Genomic DNA, 16279 nt, shown 5'->3' on the forward strand with positions numbered 1-16279 from the left:
AACAAGTTAATTATTTGTTTTGATTAACAAACTATTAGGAGAAATTTTGATGAAAAAGTTGGCTAGTGTAGGTGTATATAAAATTATTCAGCTTATATACAAGTATATTGTAATTGTGAGTATATTGACATCAAAGTTGTACTTATAAAATATGATGGTCTATTTTCAAGTGTTCAGGTGGGAAAGGGTCTTTTCTTTACCAAGAATAGTTTTTCATTCATAAGTAAGTCACATAAGAAGAGGAATAAATGTACAAAGTATTTTACAGAATCAGCCTCCACATTACCATCAAATAGAAACATGGATGCATATAAGAAATAAAATAAAACTGAAAAGCTCACATATAAAGATTGGTCGAAAAATTTAGGGGAAAGAAAAAATGCTGTATTGGATTTTATTGGATAAAAAGGAGGGCTTCAAAACAAGACGTTACAGAAAACAAAGTTCTAAACGGGTTTTGAGCTACCATTTTATGTAACGCAGAAGAATTGAAAACAAATATACATCGAAGAAAAATGAAAGCGAACTAACAAAAGGATCCTCTGAATAGCCACTTGTCTCCTTCGCAGATGCCATTCCACCAATTGAAATGAGTTCTTCTCTCATTTGGTTCATTGATTTGTCAAGATGTGAAACCACGTCTTTTTTAAGTCTAAAACGACAAAAGTAGGATAAAAGTGGTTGCTGCTTATGTATCAAGTAATAGTTTGCATTAATATAACAATATTCGGTTACATAAGATCGACATAAATTTTTGAAAAGTTGATTGAAAATAAAATTGACAAAAATTGAAAATAAATGTTTAAATAGACTTTTATTGCCTCTTTCATTGATCCCCTAGTTCTTTACATTAGATCGCCATTACCAGCTTATCAAGAGTGACTAATTCAATTTGTCTAATCAGGAGTTGCTTAGTTAACATTCATCAAACAAGAAACTACAAGTTTAAAAGAGGGGTATATGACTAAAAATAATGCAAATAATATGTAAAACTTAGGAATAATTTAGTTATAAAATACGAGCAGAGAACTCAACAAGAAATCAAAAGTTGCAAATTCCTTTTGATGTTGCACTGAAAGCAAATCTGATTAGCTTCAGAGGCAAATAAAAAATGGTGAATCTTTATCGGCACATAGGCTGTGGTCCACGAATAGTTCAAAACTAAAGATTTAACTAGAATATAAAAGCTTATCGTGCATTCGCAAAAGATTATCAGGATAAGTCAAAATTGATTAGAATAGTCAATAGCATTTTCAAGAGATGTTCATCTTTCAACCAAAACTGGACGCCTATCATTTTTTGATAAAAAAGCATTACATTATGGCAAAACCTTTTTATTGCTTCATTCGTAATATGGGGATCGCATGATATGGAATTCGCTATCTAGACTATGTGTGCTTCTGAATCTCTTTCCAAATAGCATGAAATTTGGTGAAATAGCATGAAATATGGCATAAATGTAATTTGGTGAAAAACTCGGTTCCTTCGAAGAAGGAGTCATGATCTTTCTCTTCTCATAGACTAAGGTCTGCCAGGAATTTGTCACAAAAACCTAACTGAAGCCGCCTTATAGCGTTTGGTTTTGCCCAGACAGTCCTTTTTAATTTTGGGGTCTTGTTCATTTTGAAATTACAGACAATACTTTATCCACACTACAGCATGCGGTATAACCAGTAATCTTGGATTCTAGATACCTTATGTCATTAATCGTAAAAAAATAGTTTCGACTTACTCATTCACCAAATCCTTTATTTGTTTTTCCATCACAACAAGCAAGTTGTTTTCGATTCCAGTCAGACGATCTGCTGTGTCCTGAAAAGTTTGCCCTAGCCCTTGAAGTTGCTTTAGAACCTGATCACGTGATTGCAGATCCTTTTGTTTTCTACTGTCAAAATAGGACTCCATTCTTTCAAAATCTACGGGGAGGCAAATATCCACTGACATATCAAATCCTCAAGTTTGATTATAAGTCAATGAGCCATGTTAAATTCCGTAACCTTAGCATTAGAAATGCCTCACTGAGGGTTTTTCATTTGTTCCAGACAGCTTTCTTTAAAAGTATACCAAAATGCAGTTCACAATTTTACATGTTTCTTCAAGTTAAAAAGAGTAACAATTAATTTCTAAGCTTGGAATATTGTAATTTAATGCCAACTGATACTTGAATTGACAAGAAATTGAAATTAAAATTGATCAAATAGTTTTTGCCAAAAATTGCCTTGAAACCACTATGTACTTCCCAAGTATATGCATATTTATCGGTGCAACCTACTCAGTGATAAGCTTAACTTAGAAAGCTTAACTTAGACATCATGAAAGCTAAATATTACTTACGGTGCAAAGAAACTAAGAAATTGTTATTGCTGAAAGGTAACAAGCAAAGACTCGAATATCAAGACTCGATCAAGCAAATTGCATTTAAAGACCCTTAGCATTCAAACATCAGTCGAACTGTTATCTTCAGGAATTCGAAAAAATCTTAAGGCAAAAAGAGACGTATGAATACTTTAGACTGCAAATAGTTTTGTCACAAAACGTTGCAAAAGATCTAGAAGCTAACAAGACTTTCTGATAGGCTGAAGTTTAGTCCAATTACATATTTGAATTGATGAAGGCAATATTTAGACCCACATGAAGATTAAGGTTAAATGCATGTCGACAATGACCCTGCGATTTTCAAATGATCTGCTTTGGATGTCTACCTCACACAATTAGCTTACAAAATTGCATTTTGTACAGTATTGTACTGTATTTGTACTGTATTTATATTGTATTGTATTGTATTGTATTGTATTGTATTGTATTGTATTGTATTGTATTGTGCTGTATTGTGCTGTGTTGTTCTGTGTTGTTCTGTATTGTGTATCTATAGTGTATTTATATTATATCATGCAAAGTTCTGGAACATTTGTAATGTCGGGTGTGGAGGTGACTCGATAACGTTATGTTTTTTGCCTCCATCTCAACAATGATCAACTTGAGTTTTTTTGTATTTGTTTTTATTGTGTTAAAAAAACACTACTAGCATGAAAAACACTTACGTGATCTGGTGCCTTTTTCAAATTCTCTGCTAATCTGCAAAAACATTTGGCGGCAGCTATCTTCAAATGAAGGTATCAGCACCTTCTCAAAAGCATTACGGTATGCATTTGGTAGTGTATTCTCCAGTACAGCAGTGGCACTGAATTCGAGCGACTCGACCACAGCCTGCTGAAAGAGATACCATTATATATTTGTCTAAACATATCTATTATTAAACGAAGAGAGGAAGACAGATTTCACGGCTTGAAAGAGAAAACGCAAGGGTCTGTAGATCCTTAGCCTCAAAACAGATGTGAAGTAAGGCAGACGAGGTAAAAATCAAACAAGGAAAATGTGATAAATTAAAAAATTTTGAGAAAAAACAAGAAAAACAGAAAAGGTGTAGTCACTATCACCTGGTTACTACTTTTATTTCCTTTGGTTAGTGAATAGTTAGTTGGTTTCATATAATAGAAAACGACATATGTCGACAAGCGGATCTCCGTCTCTCAATTTTGCCCCGTATCTATTCGCCCTTCGAGACTTGACCAATTCATCAACAACGCAGGTTGTTAAATTGGTAACTGCTGGAAATTAGCCAAAAAGTTAATTCACATTCTACCTCTAGGGCTGGGAACGATATCCCAGCTAATATTAGATGAATCAAAACACTGGTGCTGCAAGAACTGATAGCGCACAAGCTGCATACCCCAAAATACACCGAAACATGACACAATGGAAGGACAACCTATTACTTCTCTCATAGATATCATTTCACTCATTTAATAAGAACACACTGTATCAGGCCTTCACGGAAAATTTTCCACTAAGATGACAAAAGGGAATTCGTGTGTAAATAGAAAAAAATGTATGTGTTTAATGGCTTTTCTAATAGATCGAATCCATTTTAAATCGTCTCAAAAAGTGTGGAAAGGTCTATTTTGTCTACCTGGATCCGATTCTGCGCTACAGTTTAATTAAATCCAGTAAAATGTGCTTTAGCAAAAACTGTTTTCCTTCCCTTAGATAGAAGGGTCTTAACAGATAAAACAAATCCGACCTATCTTTTAACTACTCCATCTTGCGGGTAAGGAAAATTGTTGAGCAGTACCAAAATATTTTTGAGGGTGAGCGCTTAAAGGACAAATAATCAGATCATGTCTGGACAGTTCCTTTGATAATTTCCAAAATAATTCATAAAACATTATAAAGGACATTTGAAACTTCACGAACATAAAAAAATCATAATTTTTTTACATAAAATTAAAATTGAAATATTTTGCACTTCTTTGTGAGATCGCTGCTTGATTCGTCAGAATAAACTTTAGTTTGGAAAGGTTCCAATAAATCAGCAAGACCTAAGCCGAATAATTTACCTTGCTGGCCACCATCGCCTCCACTTCCTCGCGAAACGTCTTTTCCATTGCTGCTAATCGCTGAAATGAAGAAACAAATTTTAAAAATTGCTTTGAGAAAAGCAAACATGTTGAGTCATACTGAAGCTTTCGTCTGACAGTCTTCAGAGTAGATAACGTCAGAACATAGACCGAGAACTCTACGCTAGGAAACATATATACCCAGTTAGGGATCGAAATAGGCCACTCAAAAAGCGGTTCTTGTGTAGACAGGAGGAGTTCGTTTTCTCTCTTGAACTCCATTGGTATTTTCAATAGGCAAGCGGTACTGATTGGGCAACCTCAACAGTCATGTGCTCGCGTTTCTGATTGGCCTTTCTTGATCCACAACTGGGTATATATATTTCTTAGCGTAGATTTTTCGGTCTATGTTCTGACGTTATCTACTCTGAAGAGTGTCAGAAACTCAAATTTTTGCTTTTTTAAAGTCATTTTTAAATTTGTGTACCACCAAAAGATTGTAAACAAATTTCAACTGAATTCTGATCAATTTGAAATACAGGGATGAAATGACTATAAAATATACGTAGATCTATTCCAAACTTTGAAGAAATATTATTTAGAAATTATGAAAAGTTATACTTCTTATGTGACCACAACTCGTGGTTCCTACGCCTGGAATTACAGAGGGCTGGTGACTCTTCTCACTTTGAGGGAAAGATTGGTCACATCAGGGGCGCGATTCGCGGACCTTTGGATCTGTTTTTAACGACCCTAACCACTGAACCACCCTGGTTTGAAAAATCACAATAATTCTAAACGATTTGGGTCGTGCTATGTGTATCACAAGAAGATCAAAATACACTGCAAGAACACAGAACACGCCAAAACAGAGGAAGAGCGAACAAATGTTTCAATCCAGGTTCACTGAGCAGCAGAGAATTTACTTACAGAAGAAACTTGCGAAGTGACTTGCTCCATGGCAAGAGTGATTGGTCTTTGAAAATCTAAACAGGATAAAACAAGAACTCGATAAGAAATTTTTGACGAGACATCTTGAAAGTGACATCTTGACATCTCATATCGCAATGCTTGTCAACAAGTAGTACAGTAGAAACAGCCTTAAATTTCCCGACTTTTTCGTTTTGTACTTCCAATCAGAAATTTTAACTGATTCATAGTCTAGAAAATATAATACACGATTCAAAATAAGTGATTCTGTGATTCCAGTCAGCGATAATGTCTGATTAATGACCAAACATACCAATGAGAAATTTTACCTTATTGATCGCCTAGACAATATCATACACCATTCAAAGTAAGTGATTCTGCGATATAAATCAGCAATGGTAACTGATAAATAGCTTAAAGGCAATCTGTCACGACGTTTATTGGTTATAAGAACAAAGGGATTTTTATTGTTTCCAGTCCCCCTTTAATTTATCGCATTGTAAAAAATATGGCGGAGCGCTGGAATCGTGTTTAGGCTATTGTTCAAGCTATTGTTCTCGTTAACCAATCCACAACGAGACAGATTGCCTTTAAGCCAACCATAAGAAGTGATTCTTAAATTGAAAGCCTGTACTGAAAGCTAAATAAAAACACCAGTATGATCGAATGACAATTCGATTTGACCAAGGCAATACAGTGTTGGACGGATTAGGGCAGCCGTACAGTTTCATTACCTTCCTTGTTGTTTATCCAATGGGTATATGAGGCTGGCGTTCACATCAAATCATCAGGCATAAACATGTGACTTTTTCAGATAACATAATACAATATTCCCAGCAAAATATCCAATTGCTTTTGTATTTATATAAATAATAATTGTGAGAATGACATACCGGTTATTGAAAAGGAAGACTTACTTGGCAGCAAGTTGCTTCTGAATTCAGCTTTCAGGCATTTTTCAATTTTTCCCGTGACAGCAGTGTTGACTCCTTCGAGCAGTGCAAGCATTTGTCTTTCTTGCGCATGCTTCATATCTGTTTGCATTGTAGACGTTAACAAATCGATTCGCTGAGCTAGTTTTGATTGTCAAGGAATTCAAGACCTAACATGGTGATTCTAACAGTGCAGTACATAATTGAATCAATGTAGGCAGGAAAGGTTGAGGCCCAATTTTGGATTGTCTGATATCATTGCAGCATAACGAAACTGCCGAAAATACAACTTTCATTTTTCTCCTGTACTTTCCTAAATCGTACCCCAAACATTACAAATTGATTAAATGTAACAAAGCATTTAACAAATTGCAAATATAAAAGCAAGGAAATCTAAAATTTATCAATGATCGCAAAGAAATGACCTAAATAAAAAGCAACTCTTTTAAATAAAACAGGAAAAAATATTTCAAAAGCAAGAAACAGTTTAAGAATCATCTTTGCAAATGATCAAACCCAACAAAATATTGGGCACCAAATAATCATGAAGTCATAGAGAAGATACAGCAAGCTTTGGTGATTTCTTTTACTGCCTTGTTGAAGTTAGGCGCTGAATTCTTCTGAATTTGCTGCAGTGCAGCCTTCATGCTTTCCTTCTCTGCCAGCCGCTGACTCTCGAGCCGTTCGTTTCGTTTCATTTGTTGCTCCAAAGTTGCTGTCAGTTCCTGTACTCGCCGGGACATTTGCACCATCATTTTTTCTTGATCTTGCAATGTTTTCAAAATTGTTTCCATTTGCTTCGAATTCTATGGATGTAGAGGTTTTAAAGTCTTACTACTTCACAATTGGGCAACAAAGATATTTAATGCAACGTAGTGGAAAGAATCAGCATCTAGAACGAAATATCACAGAAACTTCACTTTACTTTTACTGGTTCATCTTACTCGGTTCAACATCAAAACTGAGCTTGCATCCAACTTATTCACAGATCCGTCAGCATCTGATTCTTGGCAAATTCCTATCTTCTTACAACGAAAACGCACTGAAAAAAGTGTTATTCGTGTCGCGAAGAGAAGAAAAACCTAATTAAGAGAGAGAGAGACAAAAACTTGAACATCTATTTTGATCAAGAAAAGGAGGGAAAACAATCGAGTTTTTGATCGGGTGCATTCTCGTTGCATATTATGCAAACGTTTCGTAAGATTTGATTTCCTTTAACTTGTTGTTGCTGCTGCTATCCATCCATATAAATTACAAACTAGCAAAATACACAGCAAACTTACTCAGCTTGTACTTACTGGGCTTTAAAAATACGATAGGCGACAGTACAAATGTTTTTTAAATGTCTACTGACCTCTTGTGCATCTACAGTGGACATTCTTACATCGGAAGAGGCGTCGCCATTTAAGCCTAGGCCTAACAAATCACCAGTCTTAATTGTCATGGAACTATCTGAGCTCGAGCCAGTTGATTTTTCTGTCACGCTATCTGCCGGCATCCTACTGCTGCCCCTGTTTGACAACACTCTTTTGTTTTCCTTCCCACTTTTTGGTGAACCAGACTTATTTGGTGAGACTATTCCTAAATCCGCCATAAGTTGTCTCCTAGCAAGTTCATTATCAGAAACAGGCTTTATCTCATTCCAGTGTCCAGCGGAGGCATTGCCTGTCATGGCCTTTTCTCCTTCAAGACCCTTAGGCCTTTCCAAAATAGTGATGATCCCCTTGCGCGGCTTTGATGGATTCAGGTCCGATGATGAACTGCTGCTCATCTGGGTAGCTTTCTTCAGCCGTGCCCCATCTTCCGAATCCTTTTCATCACTTGGCATCGCTTCACTAAGTTCAGTTGAAGAACTATCCACGGGAACTGGTTCTTCCTCTTTGCCGGTTTCAACACCCTGCTTGATACTGCTCTTCTGTTCCTCTTCAGGGGAAACGGTATCCTTTTCTTCCCTACTCAACTCCTTCTCCTCTTCCTTTGTACTTTCATCAACCTGTTCCTCTTTGGTGTCTTGTCCTTCACTTTGGTCAACGTGAATTGAGGCATTTTCATAATCTGTTGCTTGTGATATACTGGAAGTACTCTGTGTAACGCCAGTCAGGCTACTCCTACTGCTTTTTATACTTTCTTCTAAGGCTGAGATCTTTAAAGCAGCTGTGGCAAAACTATCGTTGTCCTCTTGGTCTGAAACCACACTACCTTGTTCTCCTGTGATATCTGACATACCGTCACGGATAGCTAAAAAGAACAAACCTCGATCCTTTGAGTCGTACATACAAAAAATCACGAGAACAAATTAATGTTGTTTCAGAAGTTGGAAAAACATTCTACGAACTGCGAATTAAAAAACCTAGAAGAATGGGCCAACGCACTTTTACTTCAAATACGCCCAAAATGATTCTGGGCATTTTGGAACGAGAAATTCTCGTTCTCACGGGGTAAAATTTAAGAACCTCTGCACCAAAATCAACAATTTTTGAAAAAGAGAACTGATGATGATCAATAAAAGAACCGTATCCTTCACACAGTAGTGGATTATTCGATTTGATTTAATCAAGTCATACAAGTCAAATGCACCTCCCCCCCCCCCCCCCCCCGATTTGATCAAATATCATGATACCTTTGAATGGGGTCCTTGTCAAGAAACCTGTCCATATAAATGCATAGTAAGTGAAAAAAGAAAATTGAATATATTATGGAGATATTATGATCACGCAATTACTTACACATGAAATCTTCCGAAGATACAGCCGTACACTCTGAAAGCGCTACAGGCGGCACTGAGCAAGTCGGGGTATATTTGATGTGAAGCTTATCCAACGACCTGACAAAGAAAGAGCCGGCAGTGAGAAAAGGGGGGCGATACGTGCGACACAGGCTTAGAGAAGATATGTTACTCTCCATATGGAGAGTTTCGAAATTTTAACAAGAACGATTGATGGCATCGATAAATTAGTAAACTGACAGCATTTTTCTACATTGGACAATTAAAGTGCAATCACCAAAAAAGGCCAGGGTTTATTTTGAATAAAGGCAGATTTATTTTAAAGGCTTCCTGGACCTCGCTTGCTAACTGTTTGGTACAGATAACTGAATGAACACATCTCTCAAACAGATATCAGACTTACAGTGTTATTAAACCGATAAAGTTATGCATAACCTAAGAATGGAATGGTTTTCATAACACATATAATAACAAAACTTCCGAAGATATAAAGCAAAACCATATAATAAAAATAAGGCAGAATGAGAAATCCCAGCTAATGTCACAGCTGTAACTAAATGAACATTCCCTAGTTGAATTGCATATGGAAGAAACCAAACTTCGGCTAAAAAACACAACTGACATTGGGCCTGGGGTCCCGAATATGAACGCCACTCCCCGGCCGGAGCTATGGCTTGTGTTACTGTTTTCGCATGTCAAAGTCATCAAATTGAAATAACCCTGCTTACTTTACGTGTATCCCGAACATTTTCAATGATACTTGATATGCACTACTGGCAGTGCTCGCGAGTGCATCACTGTTGTTGTAATCATCATCAGCATCTTCTTCAATGCCATTTTCATCTCGATCGTTGTGTTCATTATCATCCTCATCTCCATCTGCATTGTCCACATCTATTTCATCTTCCTGTTTCCTTTTCTTTATTGTCTTTGTATAGTGCACTGAGAAGCACAGAAGGGGTTGCGCAAGGAGGCATTCTGTCAACGAGGTGAAGTGGGCCGCACCCTCCTGACTGTTCTGGTGCAACTGTAGTACATATAAGACCTGGGGTGAGAAAGACAAAGTGTTTTAAAATCTCAACTTAATTACAACAATTTAAAGGTATAGCTACAAGACGAGTTGTTACCACTTTTTCGATGATGATGATGATGATGATGATGATGATGATGATGATGATGATGATGATGATGATGATGATGATGATGATAATGATGATGACGATGATGATGATGATGATGATGATGACGATGATGATGATAATGCTGATGATGATGATGATGATGATAGTGATGATGGTGATGATGATGATAATGATGATGCTGATGATGATGACGATGATGATGATGATAATGATGATGATAATGATGATGATGATGATGATAATGATGACCATTTCCCAAAATTCACGTTCCTTGGTTCCTTTTTCACCCTTGGGATTCCTTGGTTCCTATAAGTTTCAGGCAGAAACTCTGTCAGTTTGTTGGGGGAGAGTAAGAGTACGATGGCAGTGAGAGCAAGAGGAGCGAAAGCGAAGTGTTGGACATTTGTCTACAAGTGTTTTCCAGATGATGTTATGGAGAGACTGGAACAGCGAAGCGAAGACTTCGAGTATCTTATAGCGTCGAAGGTGGACAACGAAGGAGAAGCACAATCCCTCCGTGGATATATCATTTTCAAATGTCAAAAAAGAATGAACAGCGTTGAAACAATACTCAATATTGAGGGGAGACCAGAGCGACTGGAAATAGAAATAGCTAGAGGCTCGTCGAGGAAGCACAAGGCTCAGTGCAAGTGTGGGCAAGGATTCTTTGAAATTGGAGAGAACAAATTCAAAGAAAGAGAGAAAAGTCAATTAGAAATGATGAGAGAAAGACGTATGCAAGAAGCCACCGAAGATGCCATGCTGGAGGAATTTGGGGACACCTGGATACATAGTCAGTCCTCAGTTGACAAAAGTATCAAGCGGCAGCAAAATGAGGAATCTAAGGAACGGATTTTGGACAAGTTTCAAAATGCACTTCTACGACCATGGCAAGAAGAGGTTTTGCGTCTGCTTCGCTGCCAGGGGCCACGTAGAATAACGTTCGTTGTTGACGAAACAGGAAATACCGGCAAGACCTTTCTTGCAAAGTACATTCTGGCAACAAAAAGTTCCTTGTATTTCACCTCTACAACATTGAAAGACACTGCTTATGCCTGGAACGGAGAGCGATACATCGTGTTTGATGTCAGCAGGGAAAAATCGGCAAAGATAAACTATTCAACATTAGAGACTATTAAAAATGGCATTGTCTTTAGTAGCAAATATAAGTCGTCAACTAAAATTTTCCCTATTCCAATTATTATATGTATGATGAACACTAGACCCTACGGTAAAATGATGTCCAATGATAGGTATCACATTGTCGTCTTAGATAAGTCCCCTGACCCCCTTGAACACCACATTTCATTTAAAATTGAAGACTTTAGGTATGCCCAGGAGCGTGTATCTGAATAAAAAACTTTGAAGTAAAATTGTGAATTTTTGTCGTTCTCTCCTTTAAAAGAATCATAAACGCCAGTGGAATGCTTACACGCCAGTAGCTTCAATTCTTAAAGCAAATATTACAATGCAGAGACTAGCCCGAGGAAGATTTGTAACCAGATGATATATTCAACCTTTTAAATTGCTTCAGTGGATAGGTTTCAGACAAAGGTTCGTCTTCCAGCCTTGAAATGAAACGGTCTTATAACCTCATTGTCATTTCATTGATAGATACAAAACCTTTCTTTTGGCTGGGCTTGCATTCATAAGTTTGCAAGGATATCCAAGGCTTTTGGCCTCGTTCCCATGTTGATGGGCCGGTGTTCTCGATATCGTTGTAACAACTGTTAATATAGAATGTAGATATATCATTGGGCTGGGCTTCTATCCATAAGTTTGCAAGGAAATCCAAGGCTTCTGACCTCGTTCCCATGTTGATGGGCTGGTGGTCTCGATATCGTTGTAACAACTGTTAATATAGAATGTACATATATCATTGGGCTGGGCTTCTATCCATAAGTTTGCAAGGAAATCCAAGGCTTCTGACCTCGTTCCCATGTTGATGGGCTGGTGGTCTCGATATCGTTGTAACAACTGTTAATATAGAATGTACATATATCATTGGGCTGGGCTTCCATCCATAAGTTTGCAAGGAAATCCAAGGCTTCTGACCTCGTTCTCATGTTGATGGGCCGGTGTTCTCGATATCGTTGTAACAACTGTTAATATAGAATGTAGATATATCATTGGGCTGGGCTTCTATCCATAAGTTTGCAAGGAAATCCAAGGCTTCTGACCTCGTTCCCATGTTGATGGGCTGGTGGTCTCGATATCGTTGTAACAACTGTTAATATAGAATGTACATATATCATTGGGCTGGGCTTCTATCCATAAGTTTGCAAGGAAATCCAAGGCTTCTGACCTCGTTCCCATGTTGATGGGCTGGTGGTCTCGATATCGTTGTAACAACTGTTAATATAGAATGTACATATATCATTGGGCTGGGCTTCCATCCATAAGTTTGCAAGGAAATCCAAGGCTTCTGACCTCGTTCTCATGTTGATGGGCCGGTGTTCTCGATATCGTTGTAACAACTGTTAATATAGAATGTAGATATATCATTGGGCTGGGCTTCCATCCATAAGTTTGCAAGGAAATCCAAGGCTTCTGACCTCGTTCCCATCTTGATGGGCTGGTGGTCTCGATGTCATTATCAAAGGCCACTGCCTTGTCAAACTTTATAAGGAAAAGCCCAGCCCAACATTTTATAATGTATAGTATGGCACACCCATTCGAGATTAGAAGCCAACATCATTGCGAGGACGGAAGACCACTCACTGCCTTGTTAAACTTTATAGGAAAAAGCCCAGCCCAACATTTTATAATGTATAGTATAGCACATCCATCCGAGATTAGAAGCCAACATCATTGCGAGGACGGAAGACCACTCATTGCCTTGTTAAACTTTATAGGAAAAAGCCCAGCCCAACATTTTATAATGTATAGTATAGCACATCCATCCGAGATTAGAAGCCAACATCATTGCGAGGACGGAAGACCACTCATTGCCTTGTCAAACTTTATAGGAAAAAGCCCAGCCCAACATTTTATAATGTATAGTATGGCACACCCATTCGAGATTAGAAGCCAACATCATTGCGAGGACGGAAGACCACTCACTGCCTTGTTAAACTTTATAGGAAAAAGCCCAGCCCAACATTTTATAATGTATAGTATAGCACATCCATCCGAGATTAGAAGCCAACATCATTGCGAGGACGGAAGACCACTCATTGCCTTGTTAAACTTTATAGGAAAAAGCCCAGCCCAACATTTTATAATGTATAGTATGGCACACCCATTCGAGATTAGAAGCCAACATCATTGCGAGGACGGAAGACCACTCACTGCCTTGTTAAACTTTATAGGAAAAAGCCCAGCCCAACATTTTATAATGTATAGTATAGCACATCCATCCGAGATTAGAAGCCAACATCATTGCGAGGACGGAAGACCACTCATTGCCTTGTCAAACTTTATAGGAAAAAGCCCAGCCCAACATTTTATAATGTATAGTATAGCACATCCATCCGAGATTAGAAGCCAACATCATTGCGAGGACGGAAGACCACTCATTGCCTTGTCAAACTTTATAGGAAAAAGCCCAGCCCAACATTTTATAATGTATAGTATGGCACACCCATCCGAGATTAGAAGCCAACATCATTACGAGGACGGAAGACCACTCATTGCCTTGTTAAACTTTATAGGGAAAAGCCCAGCCCAACATTTTATAATGTATAGTATGGCACACCCATCCGAGATTACAAGCAAAGATCACTACGAGATTATAAGGCCAGAACGTCTACAAAACTGTAGGAATAAGAGCTAGTCAAAAATCAACTTATATCATTGTTAGGCGTCTGGCACATGCGTATATACGAATCGAACAGAAAAACAACTTTGTAAAAGAAATATTCAAACATTCTTCCCATCATGTATTATGATTCCTAAACGATTTCTACGACATAACTTTTCCACACAGCTTTTCATACATACAACGAAATTGATTACTTCTAACGTGTCTTAACAAAGAGTTACGTGCTCTTCCCTCTGCGAAGCACAAGCTCGGGTCCGAAAGTATTTTGCCCCATTTGCCATAACCATGTTTGTTTATTCCCTTTATCAAATTCAAGTCCTCCTTCTCAGTGAATGGTGTTATACGCTTTCGAATTGACGTCATCTGGCAGTCGCTGTCTGTCTTTGCTACAGGTTTGGTACTGCTCTGTGTAATGAAAATGTCCGAGTCCGACTCAGAGTCTTCTGCACCCGTCGAAACATTGACGAGTTTTTTCAAAGAGCTGTCTAGTTGTTCTCCAGTTTCTCCCCTCAGCTTCTTAATGCAGTGATTCCCCTTTTCGGCAACGACTCTCGAACGCTTTTTGCGATAATGAATCCTTGCAACATTTGAAGTATGTTTTTGATCTTGCGAGATCAGCTCTTGTTCTTCAAGGGATAGAACATCAGCACTCTCTGTTTCGATTATTTGTCGGTAACGTGTTGGGTGCACATACTTGCCAATAGCTTCATAGACAAGCAAACACATAGCTTGACTCAGCTTCGTAAATTGGGTTCCATTGCGCGTAAGTAACAGATATTCGCATTTTGGAAGAAACCTCGGCCTAACGTGTCTCACATAGTCGTCCAAAACATGCATGCAGACGTCATCTATGACCATGGAATCAAAGCCATACTTGTCAGCTGTTTTGAATTTCTTCTGGTCGACGTATCCGCCATTTTTTGCTGCACTACGTAGCATGCCAATTGTCAGGAATTGGTATGTCATTGGCCGAGAACCCTTGACACGTAAGAAGAGAAATGTCGTTATAAATCTCGTTGAAAAAGTTAGATCAGACGCTGAAACTTCTGCTGAATGCTCTCGACATTTGGCCACTATTTTCTTGTATCGTCCCATGTGAAACGGTATGACCTTTTGTAAGTCTTTTAGTGATGCCCAATGTCCTTTTCTCTCCAAGGTATCAACATCCAATTCTACAGTCCACTGTACACGCATCTTACGAGCAATACATCTTCTGGCGCGCTTCAAAAATACCTCTGCAACACTAAAGTTTGATAAGATGGAAGCTGACACTCCTTTAAACTTTCTATACTCCATTGTTTCCAACAAAGCATTGATGTAACTAACGCTCCCAGCAAATCCAATAGATTTCTCATCCTCCAAATGTTGTAAAAAAGCTGACAAGCATGCCATTGAAGCCAGATAGTAGTCAATTTTAGGCCCCTCTATCCCTTCGAGCATAAGATCGTCCTGAGAGTACTGAATAAACTTGAGGACACGAGAGCAAATCTGATTTGCGTGTGCCTTCGTGCGAGCACCACCGGTAGAGCTGCACATCCATTTGGCAAACGTTTCACTAAAAATGACGTCATCTGGAATGATATTCAAACTGCCATCCTTTGACTCGTTGGTCTTCTCGTCACATGTGTTTTGTGGCGCAGCTTTATCATCCATAATATCTTTTGGGTATTCGTCAAAATAGAAGAACCAAGGATGCGAATTTGTAACGTGCTTTCTGCAACCTCTTTGACTGCGGAAGCCTTCATGCTCGCAATCACCAATAGGGCACTGAAATATTCCGTGCACGTTAGCTATTAACATCAGCCTTTTCTTCAGCTTTGCAGCTCCTGGGACGTCTTTCCAACGTATTACCATCGAAGACATCTTCTAGTTTTGTGGCCAAGCTGAAAACTTGCAGCGCCTTATATAGGTTGAAACTTCTCAAGAGACATGTGAATTTCGTCTTGCTGTTTTCCGGAGAAACGTGACTAAACTCAAATGAGCAAAAGAAAATCGGCCCAAAAGTACTTAGCGCACGCAGAACGAAGGAACTTGAGAACGTATATTCAAATTTATGTTAGAATGTATAGGAAAAGCGAGCGACCAAAGGTCCGTAATTCCCATAACGGCACGTTAGCAGCATATCCTAAAATTGACGAGACGTTCCTAACACAAAGGAACAAAGGAACAGTTCCCATGGTCCAAAAGACCTATCTTAGTACCTTTGTTCTTTTATGGGGATCTATGGAACATTAACCAAATGCCAGCAATTTTTACATATGAATTTTTAAGATGCTTAAGGGCACTCTTTTCGGGAAAAAAACATCAGATGGTTGCATGAGTATGAGAGACATCTGAAAATAGCATAATGGGACTTGATAGAATTCACTCTTCTGAATAAACTAAAATAT

General features: G+C 38.2%; 1 protein-coding gene across 3 annotated transcripts in view; it reads right to left on the bottom strand.

Moving 5' to 3' along the window:
• LOC135691280 (enhancer of mRNA-decapping protein 4) overlaps window positions 1-16279 on the bottom strand; it is a 41789-nt gene that overhangs the window by 1918 nt on the left and 23592 nt on the right. For 2 of the 3 annotated variants that reach the window (XM_065209097.2, XM_065209095.2), the window contains exons 13-22: window positions 9713-10029; window positions 8986-9083; window positions 7614-8497; window positions 6825-7065; window positions 6245-6400; window positions 5328-5383; window positions 4398-4457; window positions 3042-3210; window positions 1733-1916; window positions 532-652 (exon numbers count right to left, since the gene is read on the bottom strand). In XM_065209097.2, the coding sequence (XP_065065169.2) occupies window positions 532-652; window positions 1733-1916; window positions 3042-3210; window positions 4398-4457; window positions 5328-5383; window positions 6245-6400; window positions 6825-7065; window positions 7614-8497; window positions 8986-9083; window positions 9713-10029 (2286 nt within the window). The remainder of the gene's footprint in view (window positions 1-531; window positions 653-1732; window positions 1917-3041; window positions 3211-4397; window positions 4458-5327; window positions 5384-6244; window positions 6401-6824; window positions 7066-7613; window positions 8498-8985; window positions 9084-9712; window positions 10030-16279) is intronic. The other variant, XM_065209096.2, reaches the window with a different exon arrangement.

The sequence above is a fragment of the Rhopilema esculentum genome, chromosome 4, assembly GCF_057945365.1.
Source record: "Rhopilema esculentum isolate cy_ngs chromosome 4, ASM5794536v1, whole genome shotgun sequence".
Lineage (NCBI taxonomy): Eukaryota > Metazoa > Cnidaria > Scyphozoa > Rhizostomeae > Rhizostomatidae > Rhopilema > Rhopilema esculentum.